Source organism: Nycticebus coucang, chromosome 2, assembly GCF_027406575.1.
Source record: "Nycticebus coucang isolate mNycCou1 chromosome 2, mNycCou1.pri, whole genome shotgun sequence".
Lineage (NCBI taxonomy): Eukaryota > Metazoa > Chordata > Mammalia > Primates > Lorisidae > Nycticebus > Nycticebus coucang.
The window spans coordinates 184603252-184626941 of NC_069781.1; the positions used below are offsets into that span (position 1 = coordinate 184603252).

The following is a 23690-nucleotide window of genomic DNA, read 5'->3' on the forward strand; positions in this document are numbered from 1 at the left end:
AGTAAAGCCCTGGTGTTCCAGGTCCCACTGCTGCCTTGGTTAGTGCACAGGGACCCCTGCCACAGTGACTGAAGCCAGTTCGGAAAGAGTTACTATTCTCTACATAGGTGACTTTAAGCACCACTGACCAGGTAGGTGGGAGTCACCACCAGATGACCAAAGCCCAGAGGTTGCTGGAGACCCACTCTCACCATTTGACCTTGTGGTCAGCAAGGGAAATTCAAGTTCCTGTAGGGAGCAGGAGGGCCCTCTGGCTACCACCCAGCTGCCTTCCAAACAGGGTAATCACCATCTTTGCTCAAATTCCCTCTGTCCACTGGCCATGAGGCTACACCTCCTGGGGGGTGCCTGAAGGAGCTTCTACCTCTAGGAGGGAGGCAGCAGGCTGCCGAAGGTGGTGGTGAGAGGTGTTGTGAATAGAAGTCTTTATTCCCATGGACCCTACATGCAGAAACCACCCCCCAGCAGGTGAGTGGGGGGCTCCTGCATCAGACACCTGCCCCTGTGTGAGTCAGGGTTCTCCCTACAGCACTGTGTAGAGCGGCCTGGAAATGCCTGAGCGTTTGTTGTGCCCATGTCAGGGGCAGGTGTCCAGGGGTACACTGATCTGAGCCCCAGGTGTTCCCACAGTTTATCCAGGGCAGGGCTGTCTCCCTTCCCCTCCTTCCCCACCTCCAGTTTTCCTTTCACAAAGCACCAATGTTCCTGCTACTTTGGGTTGTGTGTTGTAAGATTGGGGAACCAAGTAAATATGTGAAGGTTGCCCAGCTGTTGTTATTATAAAGTTTAGGTACAATTCATTTTTATCAAATTCTTATCTGTTTACAGATTAAAAATCCAGATGGACTGGCAGCGCCTGTGGTTCAAAGGAGTAGGGCTCTGGACCCATTACCAGAGATGGCGGGTTCAAACCCAGTCTCAGCCAAAAACTGTAAAAAAAAAAATCGGAGGCTGGGTGCGGGGCTCACACTTGTGATCCTAGCACTCTGAGAGGTTGTGGTTGGATTGCTTGAGCTCAGGAGTTCAAGATCAGACTGAGCCAAAGTGAGATCCCATCTCTCAAAATAGCTGGGTGTTGTGGCAGGGCCTGTTGTCCCAGCAACTTGGAAGATTGAGGCAAGAGGATACTTGAGCCCAAGAGTTTGAGGTTGCTGTAAGCTGTGACAGCACGGCACTCCACCCAGTGTGACAGAGACTATCTCAAAAAAAAAAAAAAATCCAGATGGGATAATGGACAGAAGGGCCCCAGGGGACAGCATGTTCCCTACCCAAAGTCTCCTTCAAATGGGGGAAAGTTGCCTCATTCCTGCAGCTTCCCTGTTCAGAATCACTTCAGAGTCCCAAGTCTCATCTCAGAGGCATCAGAATCCCCAGCACCGGGGCCCAGGGACCTGCACTTTTCTGCCCCCAGGTGTCACCTCACTGGCAGGCACTGCCCAAACGCATTTTCTTGTCCTGATCTCTGTCTTCTGGAATGAAGACAGGAGCCCGTCCCAAGTGGGCTGCTGTCATCACTGGGGGTGTCTGCATGTTTCTGACGGACACACTCCCCTGCTGGACAGGGTCATTGATTCTGCGCTTCAAACCTCAAGGTTTGACGCAGCCAGTAGCCGCGGAGGTCACGTCTCCGGCCGTCTCTTCAGGAAGACCGCTGCGGTCTGGTGGGTCACTACCTGCTCCTCAGTGCCGCAGCCAACTGTGCGTGTGTAGGGGGGTGATTCACAGCTCCCCGGCTCCCCCAGCGTCAAGCCTACGAGGCCCGCACAGTCCCTGCAGTGTGTCACCGGGAGGTGTCGTCCGAAATAGGCCCGTGAGAGTGGGCGTCGGCGCGGCTGCCTGGATTCCCCCAGGAATGCCGGGTGTGTCCCCGCATCGCCCTACGCGTCCCCCGCAGGTACGCCCTTCCGGTCTGTCTCCGCTCAACCCTCCGGCCCCGCCCCCTCCCTCCCCCTCTCACCCCGCAGTGCCCCTCCCCTCCTGCCCCGCCCAACTCCCCTCCCCCTCCGGACCCGCCCACTCTCCCCTCCCCCTCCGGCCCCTCCCCGCTCTGCCCCCCCTCACCTGCCGGCTCGCGCAGGGCGGGGCCGCCCGATGACGAAGCGCCCGCCCCGCCCCCGCGCTCGGCCGGTGCGTCGCCCCGCGCGGCCGCGATGGGTACCGGCTGGGCGCGCGGGCGGCGGTGACCGGCCAGTATGGCCCGGGCGAGCGGAGCGGGCGGCGTGGGGGGGGCGGCGGGGCGGCCGGAGCCGTGGGAGCTGTCCCTGGAGGAGGTGCTGAAGGCTTACGAGCAGCCCATAAACGAGGAGCAGGCGTGGGCCGTGTGCTTCCAGGGCTGCCGGGGGCTGCGGGGCGCGCGGGGCCGGCGGCGCATCCGGGACACGGCGGACATCCTCCTGCGCGGGGACGGCTCGGTCAGCGCGCGGCTGGAGCCGGCGGGTGAGGTGGGGCCGGGGCGTGGCGGGCGGGGCGGGGACCCCTGGATTCGAAGGCCCCCTAACATCTCCCTTTCCTCGAGTTTGCGGCCCCGGACGTCCTAGCGCTCCCAGGTGCTCGGGGATTCTCTCCCCCCTCCCCACTGCCCCTGGAGCCGCTGTGCGCTGCCTGCAGCCGGTGGGCCGTCCTCCGGGAGGGCCTCGGGTCGCCAGGCTGGGGTGGGCAGGACCGCCGGCTCGGCCTCTCCTGCTCTGGTTCGGCTGGGCTCGGCCGGTGCGGAGCCAGCCCCGCTAGTGAGCGGTCTGCAGCCCCCGGACAGTGCTATCCGGGGATTTGTGAGGTCCAGTCTTGGCGCTCCTCTTGCAGAGGTCACGGTCCTGCCGCTGTAGGACCAGATACCTCAGGGGGAGAAGAGACAGAAGCTTCTTTTAGAGCCCCTTCTCCGATCCGCAATTTACTCAGAGTCGGCTGAACTGACACCAGTTTCCTGGTTTTAGTTGACAGAGCAAGTAGAGTGTGTAAAATTTGGGGGACAGTCTGCTCAGAGTTTCTGCTCTTAGCAGTCAACGGCAACCAATAATTAAGCCCTTAAAAGATGTTCGAAGTCCATTCAGAAGGGTAAATATTAAGTGACTATTTACTTTCTTTCTTAAAAAAAAAAAAAAAGTTGTTTCTTCTTACCCCAAAAGCTGATACTCTGTTGGGCAGCACAAAGGCAGGCTGTGTTGTTTCCTGCAGGAAGGCTGGACCCTCTCCAGCCTTGAGAGCTGTGGTTTGCAGAAACCCTCAGGCAGGCTTTTGTGAGGACCTACCGGCCCCACCCAGGGCCATAGCTGTGTCTCTCCACTAGGCCCTTCCTCTCCTGCACCTACTCCCACCTCCCCCCACCCACCCCTGCCTTTTGCTGTGTTTTGCACAAAAAGCACTAATATACTTGACAGGTGAAACCAGAGGGGCATGCGCGGCATCATTTTCAGCTCAGGTAAACTGAGGCTTACTCAGAAAATGGCAAAATTTGGATTCAGTGCTTGTGCCCACCACCCTGAGGTATGGTGCCTCTCAGAGGCTGGGCAGAGAGGACAGGTGCACAATGGCCTCAAGCCACCAGAGGGGCCTGGAAGTCTGCATGGCCACAGCTTTTCTCCTGAACTTTTTTTTTTTTTTTTTTTGTAGAGACAGAGTCTCACTTTATGGCCCTCAGTAGAGTGCCATGGCATTACACAGCTCACAGCAACCTCCAACTCCTGGGCTTAAGCGATTCTCTTGCCTCAGCCTCCCGAGTAGCTGGGACTACAGGCGCCCGCCACAACGCCCAGCTATTCTTCGGTTGCAGTTTAGCCGGGGCCGGGTTTGAACCCGCCACCCTCGGTATATGGGGCTGGCACCCTACCAACTGAGCCACAGGCGCCGCCCTTTTTTTTTTTTTTTTCTCCTGAACTGTTTATAGAGCCATCCCTGAGCCTCACCCCAAAGATGATTATAATATTGAATGATTATGATTATTGATTATGGAGATCAGTAATATGACAACCCAGGCTCTGGCTTCTGGCACTGTAGAACAACATGAGATGGTGTAGAGCCTACTCGGTTTGACCCTCTGATTTTAATGATAGGGAAACTGAGGCACAGTGGTAAGTGGTTTGCCACCAATCATAGCAGCTGGTTAAAAGCTAGGACTCTGGGGTGGCGCCTGTGGCGCCGGCCCCATATACCGAGGGTAGTGGGTTCAAACCCAGCCCTGGCGGAACTGCAACCAAAAAATAGCCGGGCATTGTGGCGGGCGTCTATAGTCCCAGCTGCTCAGGAGGCTGAGGCAGGAGAATCGTGGAAGCCCAAGAGCTAGAGGTTGCTGTGAGTCCTGTGACGTCATGGCACTCTACCGAAGGTGGTAAAGTGAGACTCTGTCTCTACAAAAAAAAAAAAAAAAAAAAGCTAGGACTCTGGCTTGGCGCCTGTAGCTCAAGCAGCTAAGGAGCTAGCCACATGCACCAGAGCTGGCGGGTTCAAATCCAGGACTCCTGGCTTCTCCGTGAACTGTACACAAGACAAGCATGTTTCCCGTTGGCACTTTCTGAAGAGGGCTATAAGCAGTTGGCAGTATTTTGGTTCCCCAAGGTTGAATGGCCCCTCTTTCCTGGTCATTACAGACCTGTCAGCAATCCCTGGCTGGGACTCAAAAGCTCAGGTGGGCCCAGTGTTAAAGGTCTGTGTTGACCCTTAGGGGAGGTACAGTTTCATTTTCTATGGGACACGACCTTTGGTTTCTGTTCATAAACATATCTCAAAAAGGCAAAGGAGGGCGGCGCCTGTGGCTCAGTGAGTAGGGCGCTGGCCCCATATGCCGAGGGTGGCAGGTTCAAACCCAGCCCTGGCCAAACTGCAACAAAAAATAGCCGGGCGTTATGGCGGGTGCCTGTAGTCCCAGCTGCTTGGGAGGCTGAGGCAAGAGAATCGCGTAAGCCCAAGAGTTAGAGGTTGCTGTGAGCCTTGTGACGCCGCTGCACTCTACCCGAGGGCGGTACAGTGAGACTCTGTCTCTACAAAAAAAAAAAAAAAGGCAAAGGAGGTTTACAATTTACTGCCTCTTTAGGGATTAAGAAAGATTAACATGGACTTTCTCTTCTGTCCTTGTTGAGCTTTTGTGAATTAGCTAAAACTTTAGACCAACTTTCTCCCCACAGGGGGTTAACTCAGCCTTTGCGTGGGTCTTGAGTGATTTAGTAAATTCACTAAGAGAATTCATGTTTATTTCTTACTGTAAATAGCAATCAGGAAAATGTCCACATTTCACTTTAGCTTGTTAGTCTCAGTTTTTTTTTTTTTTTTTGTAGAGACAGAGTTTCACTGTACTGCCCTTGGGTAGAGTGCCGTGGCGTCACACAGCTCACAGCAACCTCTAACTCTTGGGCTTACACGATTCTCTTGCCTCAGCCTCCCAAGCAACTGGGACTACAGGCGCCCGCCACAACGCCCAGCTATTTTTTTTTTTTTGTTGCAGTTTGGCCGGGGCTGGGTTTGAACCTGCCACCCTCGGCATATGGGGCCGGCGCCCTACTCACTGAGCCACAGGCGCCGCCCTTAGTCTCAGTTTTTTATGCCAGTTGAATTTCTTAACCTATTGCATTAGGCCTTAAGTACCTAACCTCTTATCTTAGCTTGCAAGTAGTAATACTTCTCATTTCCAAGGTAAGGTTAGGAAAAAATGACTAGAATACATTTCCTAATCTTTACTCTGAGGACTTAATAACTGCCATACTGCTTAGAAGCCTTTTTATTTTTTTATTTTTTTGAGACAGTCTTACTTTGTTATTCTGAGTAGTGTGCTGAGGTACTATAGCTCACAGCAACCTCGAACTATGGGGCTCAATCGATCTTGCCTCAGCCTCTCAAGTAGCTGGGACCTGTAGGGACATGCCACAATGCTCGGCTATTTTTAGAGATGAGGTCTTACTCTTGCTCAGGCTGGTCTTGAACGTCTTAGCTCAAGCAAACCACCTGCCTCGGCCTCCCGGAGTGCTTAGGATTACAGGTGTGAGCTACAGGGCCTGGCCTTCCTTTTTATTTTTTTTGAAACAGGGTCTCTGTCACCTGGGCTGAAGTACAATGGTGTCATCATAGCTCATAATAACCTCAAATTCCTGGGGTGACAGTGAGACTACTGTCTCAAAAAAAAAAAAAAGAAAAAGAAAGAAAAAAAAAAGGAGAGAGAGAGAAGGAGTCTTGCTGGTCTTGAAATCCTGGCCTCAAACAACCCCAAGCCTCAGTATCCCAAAGTGCTGCTGGGACTGTGGGAATGAGCCACCGTGCCTGGCCTGGGAGCTTTTTTTTTTGTTTGTTTTTGAGATAGAGTCTCACTATGTTGCCCTGAGTAGAGTGCTGTGGTGTCACAGCTCACAACAACCTCAAACTCTTGGGCTTAAGGTATTCTCTTGACTCAACCTCCCAAATGGCTGGGACTACAGGCGTCCGCCACAATGCCTGGCTATTTTTTGGTTGTAGCTGTCATTGTTGTTTGGCAGGCCCGGGCTGGGTTTCAACCCGCCAGCTCCGGTGTATGTGGCTGGCACCCTAGCTGCTGAGCGACAGGTGCCGAGCCTGGGAGCCTTTTTTGAAAATGGGAAAATGGGCAGGGCATAGTGGCTCACTGTGGGAGGCCAAGGTGGGAGGGTCTCTTGAGCTCAGGAGTTCGAGACTAGCCTGAGCCAATGTGAGAACCCTTTTCTACTAAAAATAGAAAAATTATCTGGGCATGGCAGTTCAGGCCTAGAAGTCTCTGCCAGATGACCCTGCCCCTTCCTCTTCTGTCTGTGGTTCTGAGGCCACCTGCCCCAAGGCACCCTGTGACCTGGCATCATGCCCAGCAGCTCTGACCACCCATCTCCCCACTGTGTGGACTCAAGGCCTCCCAGCTCTGCTTGTGTGGCAGCCTGAGTCCTCAACACAAAAACTATCCAAAGTGGTCTCTCCAGCACTAGACCATAGCATCTGTGTCATGAGCTCCACAGGGCTGGGAAGCACCTTTCCACCTCTGTAGTACAGCTTTGCTGGGGCCCGGAAAGCAGGCCTGACCTGCATTGTTTCTAGCTCTACACAAGTGTGTGAAGGGTCCATCTGTCTTGTGCATAAACACTCGGTGTGTTTTTGCCCCAGCATGAACTTCCCAGGGGCTGAAGTGGGGACCACCACTGGACACTGGGGCTTTGTGAAGCCACCATTAGTCCAGCTGCTCCAAGGACTCCAGCAGACTGTTTTTCTGTGCTCTGGGGCTTGAGTTCATGGCCTTCTTTGTGGCTGAGGACTGTGTTTAGCTTGCCTGTGTCTTTAAAACATTTCTCTGGGCCAGGCACAGTGGCTTATGCCTATAGTCTTAGCATTCTGGAAGACCAAAGCAGGTGGATTGCTTGAACTCCCAAGTTCGAGACCAGCCTGAGCAAAAGCAAGACCTCGTCTCTAAAAAAATAGCTGGGCTTAAAACAAACAAACAAACAAACAAAAAAAGTAGCTGGGCTTTGTGGTGGGCGCTTGTAGTCCCAGCTACTCAGGAGGCTGAGGCAAGAGGATTAAGAGTTTAAGTTTGCTGTGAGCTATGACACCATGACACCATGGTACTCTACCCAGGGTGACAGAGTGAGACACTGTCTCAAAAAACCCCAGCTCTGGGCGGCGCCTGTGGTTCAAAGGAGTAGGGCACCACCCCCATATACCAGAGGTGGTGGATTCAAACCTAGCCTGGGCCAAAAAAACTGCAAAAAAAAAAAAAGCACTCTGTGCAGGTGGGTATTAAGTGTTCTCCAGAGATGGTGGCCCTCCCTAGTCATGCTGGGAGAAGCAAGAGCTTATTGGAAAGATAAAATTCTGCTTCCAGAAGAGAGAATATTTCTGGTTGAAACATATTCTTTCAACCAGGTCTTTCCCCTGTGGCTTTTGTCTGCAGCTTCACCAGAGGTGGAAGGGCTGTCACAGTCATTCTCACCTGCCCTCACCATGGCAGGCTGTCCTTGGAGCTCCAGGGTTTTTGCTTTGTGGTGTCTTATGAGGGTCACCTAATCAAGACAGGGTGTGGAGATGAAGCCACCTTGTGACAGGCAGGCAGTTTGTTGTACCATCCAGGTGAAGCCCTGGTGTCTGCAGGGCAGGTGCTAAGCAGAGCTGGGTCTGTTCTCTTATTGCCTCCAGTGAAAAAGGCATTATTATGATCCCCATTTTACAGGTGAGGGAAGCAACTAGCCAGAGCCACCCCCAGTGACGCAGGGAGCATGGAGTGTGGCCACAGCTGGGCTCAGCTCTCCTTCCCACTGCCTGCTGGGCTTGAGAAGTTACTTTCTCCTCTTCGTACTTCATTCTCTATGAAATGACAGTGATGATGGCACCTCCCTCAGAGGTGGTGGTGTTGTCTGTACAATCTTGGACCTGGCTTCCAGGAAGGCAGTGAGGTGCTGACTGGAAACAGCTCAGGATGGATCAGCCAAAGGGTGTGTTCGTGAGCCGTTACCAAGACCGTGGGTTGCAGCCCACCAGTGTAGGAGGGAGCTCTTCCTACCAGGGCCCAGGGGCTGCTTTCAGGTGCATGACATGAAGTGTCCTCTATCTGTGAGCATTCCCATTTGGGAAACAGAAGCCAGGCCCAAGAGTGCTGGTTGAGGCGTGGCGGCCGCTGTGTGTGTGGTACAGGTGTGAGTTGGGTGTATCTGTGTGAGCTGGGTGTGTCTGTAGATAGCATTCCCTATTTCTTCTCACCCTGAGCAAGGGTTACCTCACAGGAAGATAATCCTTCAACAACATGCTTTTCCTTTGGAGATACCTGTGGAACTGCCAGTACCCGGGTTTGGTTATCCCAAATGACTTCAATAAGTCAGCTGCATGTGACTGTTGGACCCAGGTGGCCAGTCTGTGCTTTTAGGAAAAGGCTTTGAATCTCAAGGGGTCCTTGGGGTCCCTGTGCTGCTCTTGAAGTTTGGTTCATGGGAGTGATATAGCCCCATGACTCAGCCACCTCTGAGCCCTCCTGTGCCCACCTACCACCATCCTGGTATCCATGAAGAATAGTTTCTCTGCCCCAGATAGGACAGAATCACCTGTTTCTTTTAAATTCAGTGCCAGGGATGGGGGGCGGGGCGTTGGTTCCCACAGCCCATTCAGCAAATATACCAGTATCAGTACAGGAGGACGCTGGCTTCCAGCTCCAACTCTTAGAGAGAATTGGGCCTCCAGTGAAGGCTGAGGCCTGGTTTGGGGGAAGGCTGCTTGGAAATGGCACCCCATAATCAGGCTCAGCTTCTGTGGGGGAGTCCAGACAACTGGACAAAGTACCCAGCACTGCCTCACTTCTCTCTCCTCATTCCAAAAAAATCCTTCATTCCTGTGTATCTGTCCCAGGTATTGGGGAGCAGGAGGAAAGGGTGGGACAGTTTAAAAGGAACATGGATTCCTAGTAGCTGCAGCAGCAAATCACCATAAACCTGCCAGCTCCAAACAACACAGATTCATTCCCATACAGCTGAAGAGGCCAAAACAGACCTTGAGGTCAGCTACGACCACCCTTACTCCCTGCCTTAAGTTCCCTTCCCGTGTAACTCACAGGCTTGGGGGGTTGGAATGCAGACAGCTTTGGGGCGCTTATTCTGCCAACCACAGAGTGGAGAAGTCACAGGGAATTGATACCATCCACTCCTGATCTCACCCTCTGCTTTTCATGCTTCATCCATCTCTCTCCACTTGTTTCTTTTTTTATTTTTTTTCACTTTTCTTAGCGATCGGGGTCTCACCTTGTCACTCAGGTTGGAGTGCAATGGTGTGATCACAGCTCACTGCAGCCTTCAACTCCTGGGCTCAAATGATCCTCCTGCCTCAGCCTACTTAGTAGCAATAGCTAGGACTACAGGTGTGCACATCACCACACCTGGCTATTTTTTTTTTAGACAGAGTCTCATTTTGTGGCCCTGGGTAGAGTGCTTGGAGTCATAGCTCACAGCAACCTCAAACTCTGGTGTTCAAGTCATCCTTTTGCCTCAGCCTCCCGAGTAGCTGGGACTACAGGCGCCTGCCACAACACTTGGGTATTTTTTAGAGGCAAGGTCTTACTTTTGCTCAGACTGGTCTCGAACTCATGAGCTCAGGCAACATCTGGCTAATTTTTAAAAAGTTTAGTAGATAGCCGGGTGTTATGGTGGGCGTCTATAGTCCCAGCTACTCGGGAGACTGAGGCAAGGGAATCAGCTAAGCCCGAGAGCTGGAGGTTGCTCTGAGCTGTGATGCTACAGCACTCTACTGAGGGTGACATAGTGAGACTCGGTTTCAAAAAAAAAAGAAAAAATCCCCCTGCCTTGGGCCGGGTGCAATGGCTCATTCCTGTAATCCTAGCACTCTGGGAGGCCAAGGCTGGTGGATTGCCTGAGCCTGAGCTCATGAGTTGGAGACCAGCCTGAACTAGAGAGAGGCCTCATCTCTAAAAAAAAAAAAAAAGCTGGGAGTTGTGTGAGTGCCTGTAGTCCCAGCTACTCGGAAGGCTGAGGCAAGAGAATTGCTTGAGCCCAAGAGTTTTTGAGGTTGTTGTGAGCTGTGACGCCACAGCACTCTACCAAGGGTGACAAAGTGAGACTCTGTCTCAAAAAAAAAAAGAAAGAAAAATCCCCCCACCTAGATTCTAGGTCAGTAGCTCTTTGTAGAGTCCAGGAATCTGTGTTTCCGGAGCTGCTGGATGCCACATCATCCTGCAAGTTCTGGGATTTATTGATAGTTGCTCTCACATTTGAGAAGGGTCAGGTTTCACAGATGAGCTTATTGGACACAGATCTGAGTCCCACCCAAGAACCTCTGAACCTGGCAGAGCAGGGGAACCCGAGAGTCTGCATCTCTAACAAGTCTCTGGTGGTGCTGTGCCCCATCTTCAGATGATTCAAGGGTTAGTCTAAGTCATGGTCTGGTCTTAGTCACAGTCCAACCAGCCTGGGCTTGAGTCTAGGTGACCTTGGGTCAGTGCCTCATGCCTTCTGGGGGCAATAGTGAGGACTGAACGGGATGGTGGCACCTCAGTAGCTAAGATTCTAATTAATAGTGTCACCTCTCGTGTGCTGCTTTTCTGCTGTGGGGATCTCTAGGCAGGGGCATGGTTGTTGGGCAATGGGGGTCTCTAGGCAGGGGCATGGTTGTTGGACACCTCCCCACCACGAGACCTTTGTGAAATGCAGAAGATAACCAAGCAAGTGCCTCTCCCTGGCCGGGGTCTCCGCAGGGGTTGGGGCTTGTAGGCCCCGTTCTTGCTGCAGGGAGGAACACTGTGTGAAGCATGTGAGTTCACAGAGCAATGACTGGGGGTGAGACTCTGAGTTTTTGAGACAGAGTCTCAAAACTCTCACACTCACACACCACACCACACACATACAGATCCCTCTCACCCACAAAGGTCGCTGTGCTAAACAAGCACAGGTTTCCTGGTTCCAGGGAGGCGTTCCCACTCTGCACTTTGGTCTGCTTGCTTTCACCAGCTTATTTTCTTGTGTTTTTTTTTTTTTTTTGAGACCGAGTTTCATTCTGTCACCCTGGGCAGAGTTCTGTGACGTCATAGCTCACAGCAACCTCGAACTCTTGGGCTCAAGCGATCTACTTGCCTCAGTTTTTCTATATTTATTTATTTATTTATTTTTTTGCGACAGAGTCTCAAGCTGTCGCCCTGGGTAGAGTGCCATGGCGTCACAGCTCACAGCAACCTCAAACTCTTGGGCTTAAGCAATTCTCTTGCCTCAGCCTCCCAAGCAGCTTGGACTACAGGTACCCACTATAACACTCAGCTATTTTTTGTTGTTGTTGTTGTTGCAGTTGTCATTGTTGTTTTAGCTGACCCGGGCTGGGTTCGAACTTGCCAGCCTCAGTGTATGTGGCCAGTGCCCTACCCACAGAGCTACGGGCACCACCAAGTTTTTCTATTTTTAGTAGAGATGGGGTCTTGCTTTTGCTCAGACTGGTCTTGAACTTGTGAGCTCCAGAAATCCACCCACCTTGTCCTCCCAGAGTGCTGGGATTACAGGCGCGAGCCACTGTGCCTGGCCTGAGAGGTGGGAAGGCAGGAAGCCTCTTGGGGCGTCACTCATGCTTGGTGTTTTAGTTCTCTTGCCATCAGTCCTGTGGGGAGTCTGGTGCAGCCAGATGGTGTGGCCTTCCCCAAATGCCCACGGTCTCCTTCCTCTGAGGGTGGAAGCAGCTCTGTAACCCCTACCATGCACACAGTACCAGTCCCTCCATGGCTGTTCTCTGCTCCTGACCCCAAACCTAAGAGAATCAAGAGCAGGACACTGGTGGGCTGAGCCTAGCAGGAGGCCCTGGCAACCCCAGTGCCATCCACTGCCCATGGGCACGTGTCCCTCAGGCAGTGTCTCTGCATGTCACCTCACTTGCTCTTTAGGGTAACACCATGATTTGATTGGGCAGGTCATCTCTATCCTGCAGGTGAGAAAGTGAGGACAGGGGTGAGACACTCAAAACCAAATGATCACAGGCCAGTCAGAATATGACCTTATCTGATCCACTGACTTGCTTTCCAGGCTGGGCTGTGCCCCAGGCAGATGGATGCTGCATCTGCAGGGGACCTGCTGGTGTACGCACTTGCTTTCTGGGCTGCAAAAGCCCCAGAGATGTCTCTCCTCCAAATGAGATCCATCATCTTTTATTACTACCCCGTTTCCCCGACAGTGTCTTATTTTAAGGTGTGCTCCCAAAGATGCGCTAGGTCTTATTTTCAGGGGACGTCTTATCATTCCTGTAAGTAGGTCTTATTTTCGGAGGATGTCTTATTTTCGGGGAAACAGGGTAGGACACAGTATTGTTTCAAAGAAGTCTCTGAGCTTCTTTGTAACTCATTTGTTATTTTATTATTTATTTATTTATTTTTCTTTTTTTTGTAGAGACAGAGTCTCATTTTATGGCCCTCGGTAGAGTGCCATGGCATCACACAGCTCACAGCAACCTCCAACTCCTGGGCTTAAGTGATTCTCTTGCCTCAGCCTCCCAAGTAGCTGGGACTACAGGCGCCCGCCACAACGCCCAGCTATTTTTCGGTTGCAGTTCAGCCGGGGCCGGGTCTAAACCTGCCACCCTCAGTATATGGGGCCGGCGCCCTACCAACTGAGCCACAGGCGCCACCCCTATTTATTTATTTATTATTTATTTTGTAGAGACAGCCTCACTTTACTGCCCTCGGGAGAGTGCTGTGGCGTCACCCGGCTCACAGCAACCTCCAGCTCTTGGGCTTATGTGATTCTCTTGCCTCAGCCTCCCAAGCAGCTGGGACTATAGCCGCCCGCCACAACGCCCGGCTATTTTTTGGTTGCAGTTTGTCCAGGGCTGGGTTTGAACCCACCACCCTCGGTTATATGGGGCTGGTGCTCTACTCACTGAGCCACAGGCGCCGCCCCTCATTTGTTATTTTATACAAAAGAAAATAGAGAGGCTTTCCTTTTCTCTTGGTGAGGCCAACTTCCCTGCAGGGAGAAGGAAGCATCAAGTACAATCTTTGCCTTTAGCAGAGATAGGGGATGATGCTGATGGGAACTGGACACCCCAGTTCCACTTCCTGACTCCGTGTGGCATTAATAAACCTGATGGGGCTGGGCACAGTGGTTTGCACCTATAATCCCAGCACTCTGGGAGGCCAATGCAGGAGGATACCTTGAGCTCAGGAATTTAAGACGAGCCTGAGCAAGAGGGAGACCCCCATTGCTACTAAAAATAGAAAAAGTAGGCCAGGCTCGGTGGCTCATGCCTATAATCCAGCACTCTGGGAGGTTGAGACTGGTGGATTGCCTGAGTTCACAGGTTCAAGACCAGCCTGAGCCAGAGCAAGACCCTGTCTCTAAAAATAGCTGGGCTTTGTGGCAGGTACCTGTAGTCCCAGCTACTTGGGAGGCTGAGGCAAGAGAATTACTTGAGCCCAGGAGTTTGAGGTTGGTGTGAGCTATGAGACCATGGCACTCTACTGGGGATGACAAAGTGAGATTCTATCTCAAAAATAAATAAATAAAAATAGAAAAACTATCTGCATGTGGTGGTGGGTGCCTGTAATTCCAGTCACTTGATAGGTTGAAGCAGGAGGATCGCTTGAGTCTAAAAGTTTATTTATTTTTTTGAGACAGAGCCTCAAGCTATCGCCCTGGGTACAGTGCTATGGCTTCACAACTCACAGCAACCTCCAACTCTTGGGCTTAAGCGATTCTCCTGCCTCTGCCTCCCAAGTAGCTGGGACTACAGGCGCCCGCCACAACGCCTGGCTATTTTTTGGTTGCAGCCGTCATTTCGGCGGGCCGGGGCTGGATTCGAACCTGCCAGCTCAGGTGTATGTGGCTGGCGCCTTAGCCGCTTGAGCCACAGGCACCGAGCCTAGTCTAAAAGTTTAAGGTTGCTATGAGCCTTAATGCTGTCACTGCACTCCAGCCTGGGTTAGAGTATAAGACTCTGTCTAAAAAAAAAAGCTTGTTGCCCATAACACAGTGGTTATGGCGCCAGCCACATACACCAAGGCTGGCAGGTTCGAACCCAGCGTGGGCCAGCTAAACAACAATGACAACTGCAACAAAATATAGCCAGGCATTGTGGCAGGCGCCTGTAGTCCCACTTAACTTGGGAGTCTGAGGCAAGAGAATTGCTTAAGCCCAAGAGTTTGAGGTTGCTGTGAGGTTACACCACAGCACTCTACCAAGGGTGACATAAAGTCTGTCTCAAAAAAAAGAAACAAAAAGGAAAAAAGAAGAAAACAACTTAAAAAAAAAAAAAAAGGGGGCCTGATGAAATGCCCTCAATTCTCACTGCCTTACCTGAGCTCCCCTGGAAAGAATTTTTTTTGAGGACTTTGACAGCACCTGTGAAGACGCCAGCAGGGCTGGTCAGCCACCCCATAGCCCTTCCTGAATACCAGAGTGACTCAGGGCACCTGTGTCTTCCAGGATGCTCTGTTTTCTGCATCTGATTTCTTCCATTTTCCCATTGCCTGGATCCAGTCACAGCCACAAAATGTTATTGTACACCCAGCATGGGACAGGGACCTCCCAGTCCCAGGGACACAAATCCCCCCAGTGCTACCTCCTGCGTACTTTCTCTCCACTCTACTGATGCTGGGGAAGGGGTTGTTTTCCATTATTGTAATGGATCAGCCCAGAATAGACTCCCTTTATCTTTAGCAATCTTCCTGGTTTTGATGACATTTTGAAAATATTTGTGGAGTTAGCAGGTTCACTTGGCAGACAATTTCATGGGTTTTTTTTTTTTTTTTTTCCAATATCACCTCATTTCAGAAACACTTGAAGGAAGCTGATGTTCACACCCTAACACAGCTGTGTGCCTGGACGCTCAGGTCAGGGAAAGCTATGGGAGTGCATGGATTTCTTGCAACTTGCCCAGTGTGAAATCTTGGGCAGCCCCAGTAAGGGGTTTGGGAGGTAGCCGGCAGCACAGATTCTGAGGTTCCCTGGCCTGGCCTGACTCCTGTCACTGCTTACCAGCTGTGACTCCTTGGAGCAAATGAGTTCACCCTTCTGAGCCTCCATTTCCTCATCTGTCCTCCAATTGTGTGCAGGTCATGTGGTTAGCAGGTGTGAAAGGCTGCCGCCCTGCCTGGTGTCGCCCAGCACCGTGTTTACTGAATAAAATATACAAGAGTCCAGCTTCCACCTGCAGTTCAACTTGGGGCCATTTTCTGAGAGGCGCTAATAGTCTGGGTGAGACCCCCAAATTAAGCAGTTTGGGCTCAGATGCTGACTCATGCAATTCAACTGCCAGGAGCTTGGGGGCAGAATCTTCCACTGAGCTGGGGTTTCTCATCTGACTCTGCTGTGATTTGGGAGTACACGACCTCAGTTCTAGGCAATTGGAGTACCTTACCTTGGGGCACAGGCTCTTCCTTGAAGAAGTGACTTCCCTGGCCACTGCCTCCTTGCATGCATATCTCCAGCCCTGAATTCCTGGTGCCCAGGGCAGACTCCATGGGCCCTGGTGGCTGCTGTTCAGCACTAGCTCTTTCGCTGAGTGGTCACTGCAGTGTGGCTGCAGTGTGGGCACCGGTGTCTGTCTTCCCAGCTGACCACCAGTCCCCTACCCTGGCATCTTGCCCAGAGCTGGCTGGTGCTGGGTCTTGTAGGTGTCTGTCTGAATGAGCAAGTGGCTTGGCCTGTTGTAAGCCTTCTGGTGTTCCAGTGGAGACTTTGGGGATGTGCTGAGGGGGTAGGTGAGTGGACAGCTCTGTCCATTGGGGTCCTGGTGACACCACAGCATGTTTTGACTCACTCTCTTCTCTTGCAGAGCTGACAATGATGGTGCCACCAGCCAGCTCAGAAGCCCAGGTATTTTTTAAAACAATTTCAAAGATTAATTGATAAATATTAAAACTTACCTATAGCCGGGCACAGTGGCTCACGCCTGTAATCCCAACACTGTGGGAGGCTGAGGAGGGAGAATTGCTTGAGCTCAGGAGTTCAAGACTCGCCTGAGCAACAGTGAGACCCCGACTCATGAAAAAAATGGAAAAATCCAGCTGGACGCCGTGGCTTCTGAGGCTGAGGCAGCGGGATGCCCGCAGCCCGAGTCTGAGGTTGCGGTGAGCTACCACGCCCACTGCACTCTGCTCAGGGGCATAGGGTGGGACCCTGTCTCTACAACAACAAAAAAAACAACTTACCTATATAGTACAATGTAAATTATAAAGCATATAGAGTTATATAATTGTTTTAGTGAGGCACAGCACAGATGAAGCACCCAAAGGGCTTAATTGAAGGGCTTGATGAAGAAACTTGACAGAAGGCAGACGGGATGTGGAGCCCTCCAAGCGTTGAGGACCTCATGACCCTCTGTGGGAGCCATTCCCATTCTGAGCAGTGGAGGAGAAAGGGGCAGTGATGCTTGCCCACTGTGTCCCCAGAACTGGCCGGAAGTGATGTCCGCAGGGTTCTTCCCCAGGACACAGAGCTTGGGGTAGGGGAGGAAACTGAACTTAATGACCCAATGTCCAGATAACCCCACCTCCAAACTTTCTCTTCACCATAGGGCATCTTCCAGAGCCCCCACTTCTTCCCCACCTGTCCTAAGGTAATATGATGAATTTCATAATTCATCATTCTACTGCCTTTTTAGAAAAAAGTTCCATCAAGATACCTATTTATACGTTAAACATAGTGGCATACCAATGGCAGGTGTGTGCCCAAAAAAAAGAGGGTGTGCAGTCTGCTGTTGAGGGTTTAAAACAACAAAACAATCCAAACTCTATGTACCTCCCACACTGAAGACTTTCCAAAGAGACTTGTTACTCATCTTTAAAATATTTACTAAGATCTTTATATGGACTGTTGCTCTTATCCATGAATTCACCTGATTGTGAATAAGAACAAGCAAATCTTGATTCTCACGGCTCAGTTTCATGGAAGCCTGCATAGACCCTAGTCACAGGCAGGTGTCAGGTCCAGGCTTGATCTGTACCTGCTGGGTGGGCAGGATGGGGTGGGGGTGGGTTCCTGAGACTGGCTTGCTCTCTGGGATTTTCTTTCCTCCCTCCCTCCCTCCCTCCCTGTCTTCCTTCCTTCTTCCCTTTTTTTTCTTTCCTTCTTTCCTTCCTTTTTTTTTTTTTTTTTGACAGAGTCTCACTATGTCACCCTGGGTAGAGTGCTGTGGTGTCACAGCTCACAGCAACCTCCAACTCCTGGGCTCAAGTGATTCTCCTGCCTCCGCCTCCCAAGTAGCTGGGACTACAGGCGCCCACCACAACGCCTGGCTATTTTTTGGTTGCAGCCATCATTTTTGTTTGGCGGGCCTGGCCTGGATTCGAACCCGCCAGCTCAGGTGTATGTGGCTGGCGCCTTAGCCGCTTGAGCCACAGGTGCCAAGCCTTCTTTTTCTTTTTTCTTTGTCACCCTGGGTAGAATGCCATGGTGTCCTAGCTCACAGCAACCTCAAACTCTTGGGCTCAAGTGATCCTCTTGCCTCAACCTCCCAATTAGCTGGTACTACAGACACCCACCACAATGAGTGGCTATATATATATATATATATATATTTTTTTTTTTTTTTTTTTTTTTTTTGTAGAGACAGAGTCTCACTGTACCACCCTCGGGTAGAGTGCCGTGGCATCACACGGCTCACAGCAACCTCTAACTCTTGGGCTTACGCGATTCTCTTGCCTCAGCCTCCGGAACAGCTGGGACTACAAGCGCCCGCCACAATGCCCGGCTATTTTTCTGTTGCAGTTTGGCCGGGGCTGGGTCCAAACCACCACCCTCGGCATATGGGACCGGCAGCCTACTCACTGAGCCACAGGCGCTGCCCATATATATATATATATATATTTTTTTTTTTTTTTTTTTTTTTTTTTTTTGAGATGGGGTCTTACTCTTGCTCAGCCTGGTCTTGAACTCCTGAGCTCAAGTGAGCCACCTGCCTTGGCCTCCCAGACTGCTGGGATTATAGGTGTGAGCTACCATGCCTGGTCTGCTGGGGATTTTTCTTACAAGAAAGCAAGCATTCTTAACCTTCCAGAGAGTTTCCAGTGACTTGGGGCACAGGAAATTTTATGGAAGAGATACCCGCTCAGAAGCTCAGCTGAGTTAACACTTCCATGGACGTGGTACTAGCAAAGCTGGCATTTAGTGAGGTTTATTCTTTTTTAAAGGTCAGTAATAGTGCACTGCAAGGATGTCCACATTTGCCACCATCCAGCAGCTGAGGAGCATTTGAACTATCCCAGCTTTGGGTGTTCTGAGCATGCACAAGGCTTGCATGAATGTGTCTCTTATTTCTTGTGGCTAAATATCCAGGAGAGGAGGCGCTGTGTCATGTGGCAGGTGTATGCTTGATTTTAAGAGTTTGCCAGACTCTTTTCCAAAGTGGCTATGGCCCTCTGGGAACATCCTGTTACTCAGGCCCAGCCTGGGTTGTACCAGGTTTGTACCCCTGGAAGGGCAGCTGGCTATGTCCTGCCCCAGGTATGAGTCATGCTGGGAGGCACCATCTCCTTCCTGGCCTGTCACTCAGACTAGCTTCTGTCCTTCTCTGGTTGCCGGGCCCCTGTGACTGCCCGCCCCCCTGTCCTGCAGATGGTGCAATCGCTGGGCTTTGCTATCTACCGGGCACTGGACTGGGGGCTGGACGAGAGTGAGGAACGTGAGCTCAGCCCGCAGCTGGAGCGTCTCATTGACCTCATGGCCAACAGCGACCATGATGACAGTGGCTGTGGAGTGGCAGACGAGGGCTATGGGGGCCCTGAGGAGGAGGAGGAGACTGAGAGCAGCCCCCGTGCTGTACGCACCTTCACCCAGGCCATGCGGCTGTGCGCAGCGCGCCTGACTGACCCTCGGGGTGCACAGGCCCACTACCAGGCGGTGTGCCGTGCACTCTTCGTGGAGACGCTGGAGCTTCGGGCCTTCCTTGCCAGGGTCCGGGAGGCCAAGGAGGTGAGGGCCAGCTGGGGGCAGGGCTTACAGGGGCGAAGGTGGAAGGGCCAGGCCTAGAGGAGGGCGGGAGCCAAAGAGGTGCTTCCCTGCATGTGTGGGTGTGCAGAGTGTGGGGCATGGGGTTGGGCATGACCAGATGTCTGTATGTCCATCCTTTGCCACTCTGGAGGACAGTGTGCACTCCAGTCTGCACTCTGCAGGCCCTGTCCTACAAGCTTTGCACACTCTAACTTAGCTCTCACACAGCTCTTTACCAGGAGGGGCTGGGAGTGAGGCCTCCCCCAGGCATCACCCCTGACCCACACTTCTACACCAAGACAGACAAGACCCCTATCCTTCTGAAAAGCCACATCTTCACTAAGGAACCATGCATTCACCTGTGTGCTTGGAGCTTTGGGGGATGCAGTTCAGTGAGAAAACCCTTTGCTGTGACTGTAATGCTCCTGACCCTGTTGCCTGCCACCTATCTGAGGATATCAGCCATGTTACAGGGGAGCAAATGTGGCCTCTAAGGCTGAGCCCCTTGCCTGGAGCCCAAAGCAAGGGCAGTGCTGGGCTCTGACGCCCTCCCAGGGCTGTCCTGCCTCCTCATAGCCCTAGTTGGGCACTAGCTGTCCCTTCCCTGGGCTCAGCCTCTCCCTGGAGGTTCTCTGTGCAGAGCCTGCCTCCCATCAGCATCTCACAGATGAGAAAAGAGGGGCCTTGGGGGACCTGGAAGATTTACTTCACTTTCTTGCTTAGGTGCAGAAGGTGTTTTTGATGTTAACTGATGCTGGTTCCTGATCCCACTCTGGCATGTTGATGGTGGGTGCTGTGGCTCTTTTTCTTTAACCGAGAAGGGTTCCTAGCCAGCTTCCCTGGCCCTCTAAGCCTGAGCAGCCCTCAGGATGGTTCTGTCTGATGGGACGCAGCCCACACCACTTCAGCCTCATCTGCAGCCCAGTCACATGCCAGGATCTAGCAGATCCCCTGCCTATACCAGTGTTCCGGGCCCACCCCTCTCTCCCTCCTGCTTTGGTCACTCAGAGTTGTTCTCAGTACCCGTGATCAGCAGGCAGTCTGGGTACTTTTTCCTTTCTCTCCCTGAACTCAGTCTGTGTTCTGTTGCCGAGATCAGTTTCTTCCCTATACAAGTGGAAACTTTCTTTTGCAGGAGCAAATAGCTGTATATTAAGAAATTGACCAAAGAGCAGTTTGGGGGATTGGTGGTGGGAGTGAGTAAGAGAAAGTCCTCTCTGTGGGTGTAGGCTAATTCTTGGTGGTGGTTAGACAGAAACAGCCTAAAGATATTTCAAGGAGGATGGGAGAGCTGCCCCAGTCCTTTGCTTAGGGCTACACCTGAGGACACCCCTGTGCTGCTCAGAAAATTGCAGCCATTTCTAGAGCACTCCCAAATAGTCTGGCAGGTGGCTTGGGGCAAAAGCCAGAGAAAAGGTTCTGTCCTGGTTTGGGAAGCTGTGCTGGAGGGCAGGTGTTGTCCAACATCCGGAGTTTATGAGAGTGGGAGGCTGCCACTAAGATCTAACATCTTTCTAGACTCCCAGTATACAACATTGTCAGCTCCTGACAGTCTTCCTGGGCCTTTCCCATCACAAAGTACACACCCACGACTGTGTCCCCAGACTTGCCAACTAACAACTCCTCCATCTGCTGTCATTCATCCACACCATGTTTGAGGACCTACTGTGTGTCACACTGGGCCAGGTCCCAGTTAGATACTGACCAGAGAAGTATCTAAATGTAAACCCTTGCAAGGATCATGTATGGGTCCACCAAGAGGGCGTGTCCATGCGTGGCCTGCCTGAGGAAGGCTGCAGCTAAGCTTAGTAGGAGAGCAGGGGTGGAGCTTCCACACCTGTGTCTGCCACCTGCGGAGGTCATGGAGCCTTCCTGGAGCACCTGGATTGGGCTCTAACCTATCCTCACCTGTCTTCACCCAAGAGAGCGGACAGGATGCTGAGTGCCCTTTGTGGTTCCAAAGCTGACAATATGACTTTCTCAGGGACTTGAGCCCTAAAGCTTGGGTCAATGTGCTCACTGGCCCCTGTTTTAGCTGGTTGAGTGGCAGCCCCTGTGTTGAGGAGGTGTCTCCTGGTGGGCAGAGCCAGAGGGTCAGGCCCATGTCTGCCCCTCTCCTGCCTTCTCTGGACTGACCAGAGCATGTGGTCCCAGATGCTGCAGAAGCTCCGGGAGGATGAGCCCCAGGTGGAGAAGTCCCAGGCAGAGCTCGACAAGCTGGGCCACACGGACTGGGTAAGGCTCGGCTGCTGATGGAGCAGACAGCTGCCGAGGGTATGGAGGGCTGTGGGGGCCCTGCCTGGGCCTGAGAGCGTGTTCTCCTCGGGACCCAGGCCCGGCTGTGGGTCCAGCTCATGCGAGAACTCCGCCATGGGGTGAAGCTCAGGAAGGTGCAGGAGCACGAGTTCAACCCTCTTCCCACTGAGTTCCAGCTCACACCCTTCGAGATGCTGATGCAGGACATCCGGGCCCGGAACTATAAGCTGCGCAAGGTCATGGTGAGTGCGGAGCAGCCTCCCTCCTCTCCCACAGCCCCAGGGCCCCTATGCTTTGTGCTAGGTACTGGGCTACGGGACATGAAGGCCAGGTCATGTTGGGGACAGTGTAACAAGGCAGGGAAAGAGGATGTGGAAGGTTCCAGAGGACCAGGGATGGCTCCCTGAGAAGAGACCCCAGTAGCCGAGGTAGCATGTTCCTTTCCCACATACTGGTATCATTCTTATGACAACCTGAGATAGGTCCACTGGACTGTTTCCAGATGAACCCAAGCAGCAGGAAGCTCACAGCGGGGTTAGTGAGTGCCAAGCCAGATGCTGCAGCCACCCAGAGAGTGGCTTGGAGTGTCTGGGAGGCAGTTGGGTCCTTGGGCAGAGGACGGGGAGGGCCAGGCTGTGTCCAGGCTGGACAAACCCCTTCAGGCCACACAGGCTCCAGCAGAGAGCCCCATCCTCAGTGTGGGCTGCCTACTGTCCTCACTGGCAGGTGGATGGGGACATCCCCCCTAGGGTGAAGAAGGATGCACATGAGCTCATCCTGGACTTCATCCGCTCTCGACCTCCACTGAAGCAGGTACCTGTGTCTCCTTGAAGGCCAGCTAGGGCCTGGACTGTCCTGTGGCTGGCCCACCGGCTCTTAGTGTGGCTAGCTTGGCCCCTCCATCCTGGGCAGCCCTGTACCTGCTCCTGGGCACAGTGCACACAGCCCCTGGGTGGCATCCCTCCTGTGGGCCTGGCTGGTCCCCTGACTCTAGGATGGGCCACCCCCTGCAGGTCTCAGAGAGACAACTTCGCCCATTACCGCAGAAGCAGAGGACCCTGCATGAGAAGATCCTAGAGGAAATTAGGCAGCAGCGGAGGCTGCGGCCAGTGGGCGGCGAGGGCTGGGCTGTTCGCGGTGAGCCTGGCAGTGGGAGGGGAGGAGAGGGACTTCCCGTGGCCCTGGCCTGGGTTCCCCCACTTCCCTTGGTCAGGCTGTGCCTGACAACACCTTCATGTTTGGGAGACATAGGACATTTTTATCTTTGAGATGTAGACTTGAGGTCTGGTGGCCTTGTGCAGCTTCAGTAAAAAGTATGAAAAATAACGTGATCTGTGCCCTCCACGTAGGCTGGGACTCGGATTTGCCATGCCACACATTTTACAATAGTTTGACAAATTTCAACAGTCCGAACAAAAATAAAAGCATTGTTTTTAGGTGGGGGGAAAAGTAGGCATTTATTCAAATGTCTGAGACCTAACCCTCCTTTGCAACACCCTGCACAGGTTTCAGTACTGAAAGCCTGTTTATCTGAGACAGCAAACTCCACTCGTACTTGTGCCATGAATGTGTGAGGCCAGGGGCTCCCGAGGCTGGCATTTCTCATGTATCAAGTGGCTGAGCAGCCCTCAGTTTCCCCTCTGTACAGTGGGGGAAGTAGGCAGAGGTGCACATGAGCTCCTCCCTGGTCACTTCACTGTCCCCCACCTGCTGGCCTGTCCTCCCTAGGGTTTGGCTCCCTGCCCTGCATACTTGATGCTTGCTCTGGAGATGCCAGGTCCACCTCCTGCATCAACCTGTCTGTCCCAGACGCTGGAAGCGGCACCCAGCGCCCACGGGCACGGGTGCTGCTCAAGGCGCCCACCTTGGCCGAGATGGAAGAAATGAACACATCCGAGGTCAGAGCCCTGGGAGAAGGTGGGTGGGGACAGCAGCAGATGTGGCCGTGTGGTGGTGCTGTCTCTGTGGGCTCAATCTCTGTCTGACAGTATGCCTTGTCAGAGCTTTCTGGAAAGCCTCAGGGGAGGATGTCACTCTTTAGATGCTTGCTACAAACTGCATAGA

General features: G+C 52.6%; 1 protein-coding gene across 16 annotated transcripts in view; it reads left to right on the top strand.

Annotated features, from left to right (window-relative positions):
• The first annotated feature begins 2088 nt into the window (after positions 1-2088).
• SPIRE2 (spire type actin nucleation factor 2) overlaps positions 2089-23690 on the top strand; it is a 33071-nt gene continuing 11469 nt past the window's right edge. For 3 of the 16 annotated variants that reach the window (XM_053555859.1, XM_053555885.1, XM_053555868.1), the window contains exons 1-8: positions 2095-2436; positions 16216-16256; positions 18996-19352; positions 21525-21605; positions 21704-21868; positions 22353-22439; positions 22640-22763; positions 23355-23524. In XM_053555859.1, coding sequence (XP_053411834.1) covers positions 2193-2436; positions 16216-16256; positions 18996-19352; positions 21525-21605; positions 21704-21868; positions 22353-22439; positions 22640-22763; positions 23355-23524 — 1269 coding nt within the window. In that variant the 5' untranslated portion in view covers positions 2095-2192. Of the gene's footprint in view, positions 2442-15212; positions 15272-15493; positions 15636-16215; positions 16257-18995; positions 19353-21524; positions 21606-21703; positions 21869-22352; positions 22440-22639; positions 22764-23354; positions 23525-23690 lie in introns of all 16 variants that reach the window. The other 13 variants (XM_053555889.1, XM_053555877.1, XM_053555912.1 and 10 more) reach the window with 10 other exon arrangements.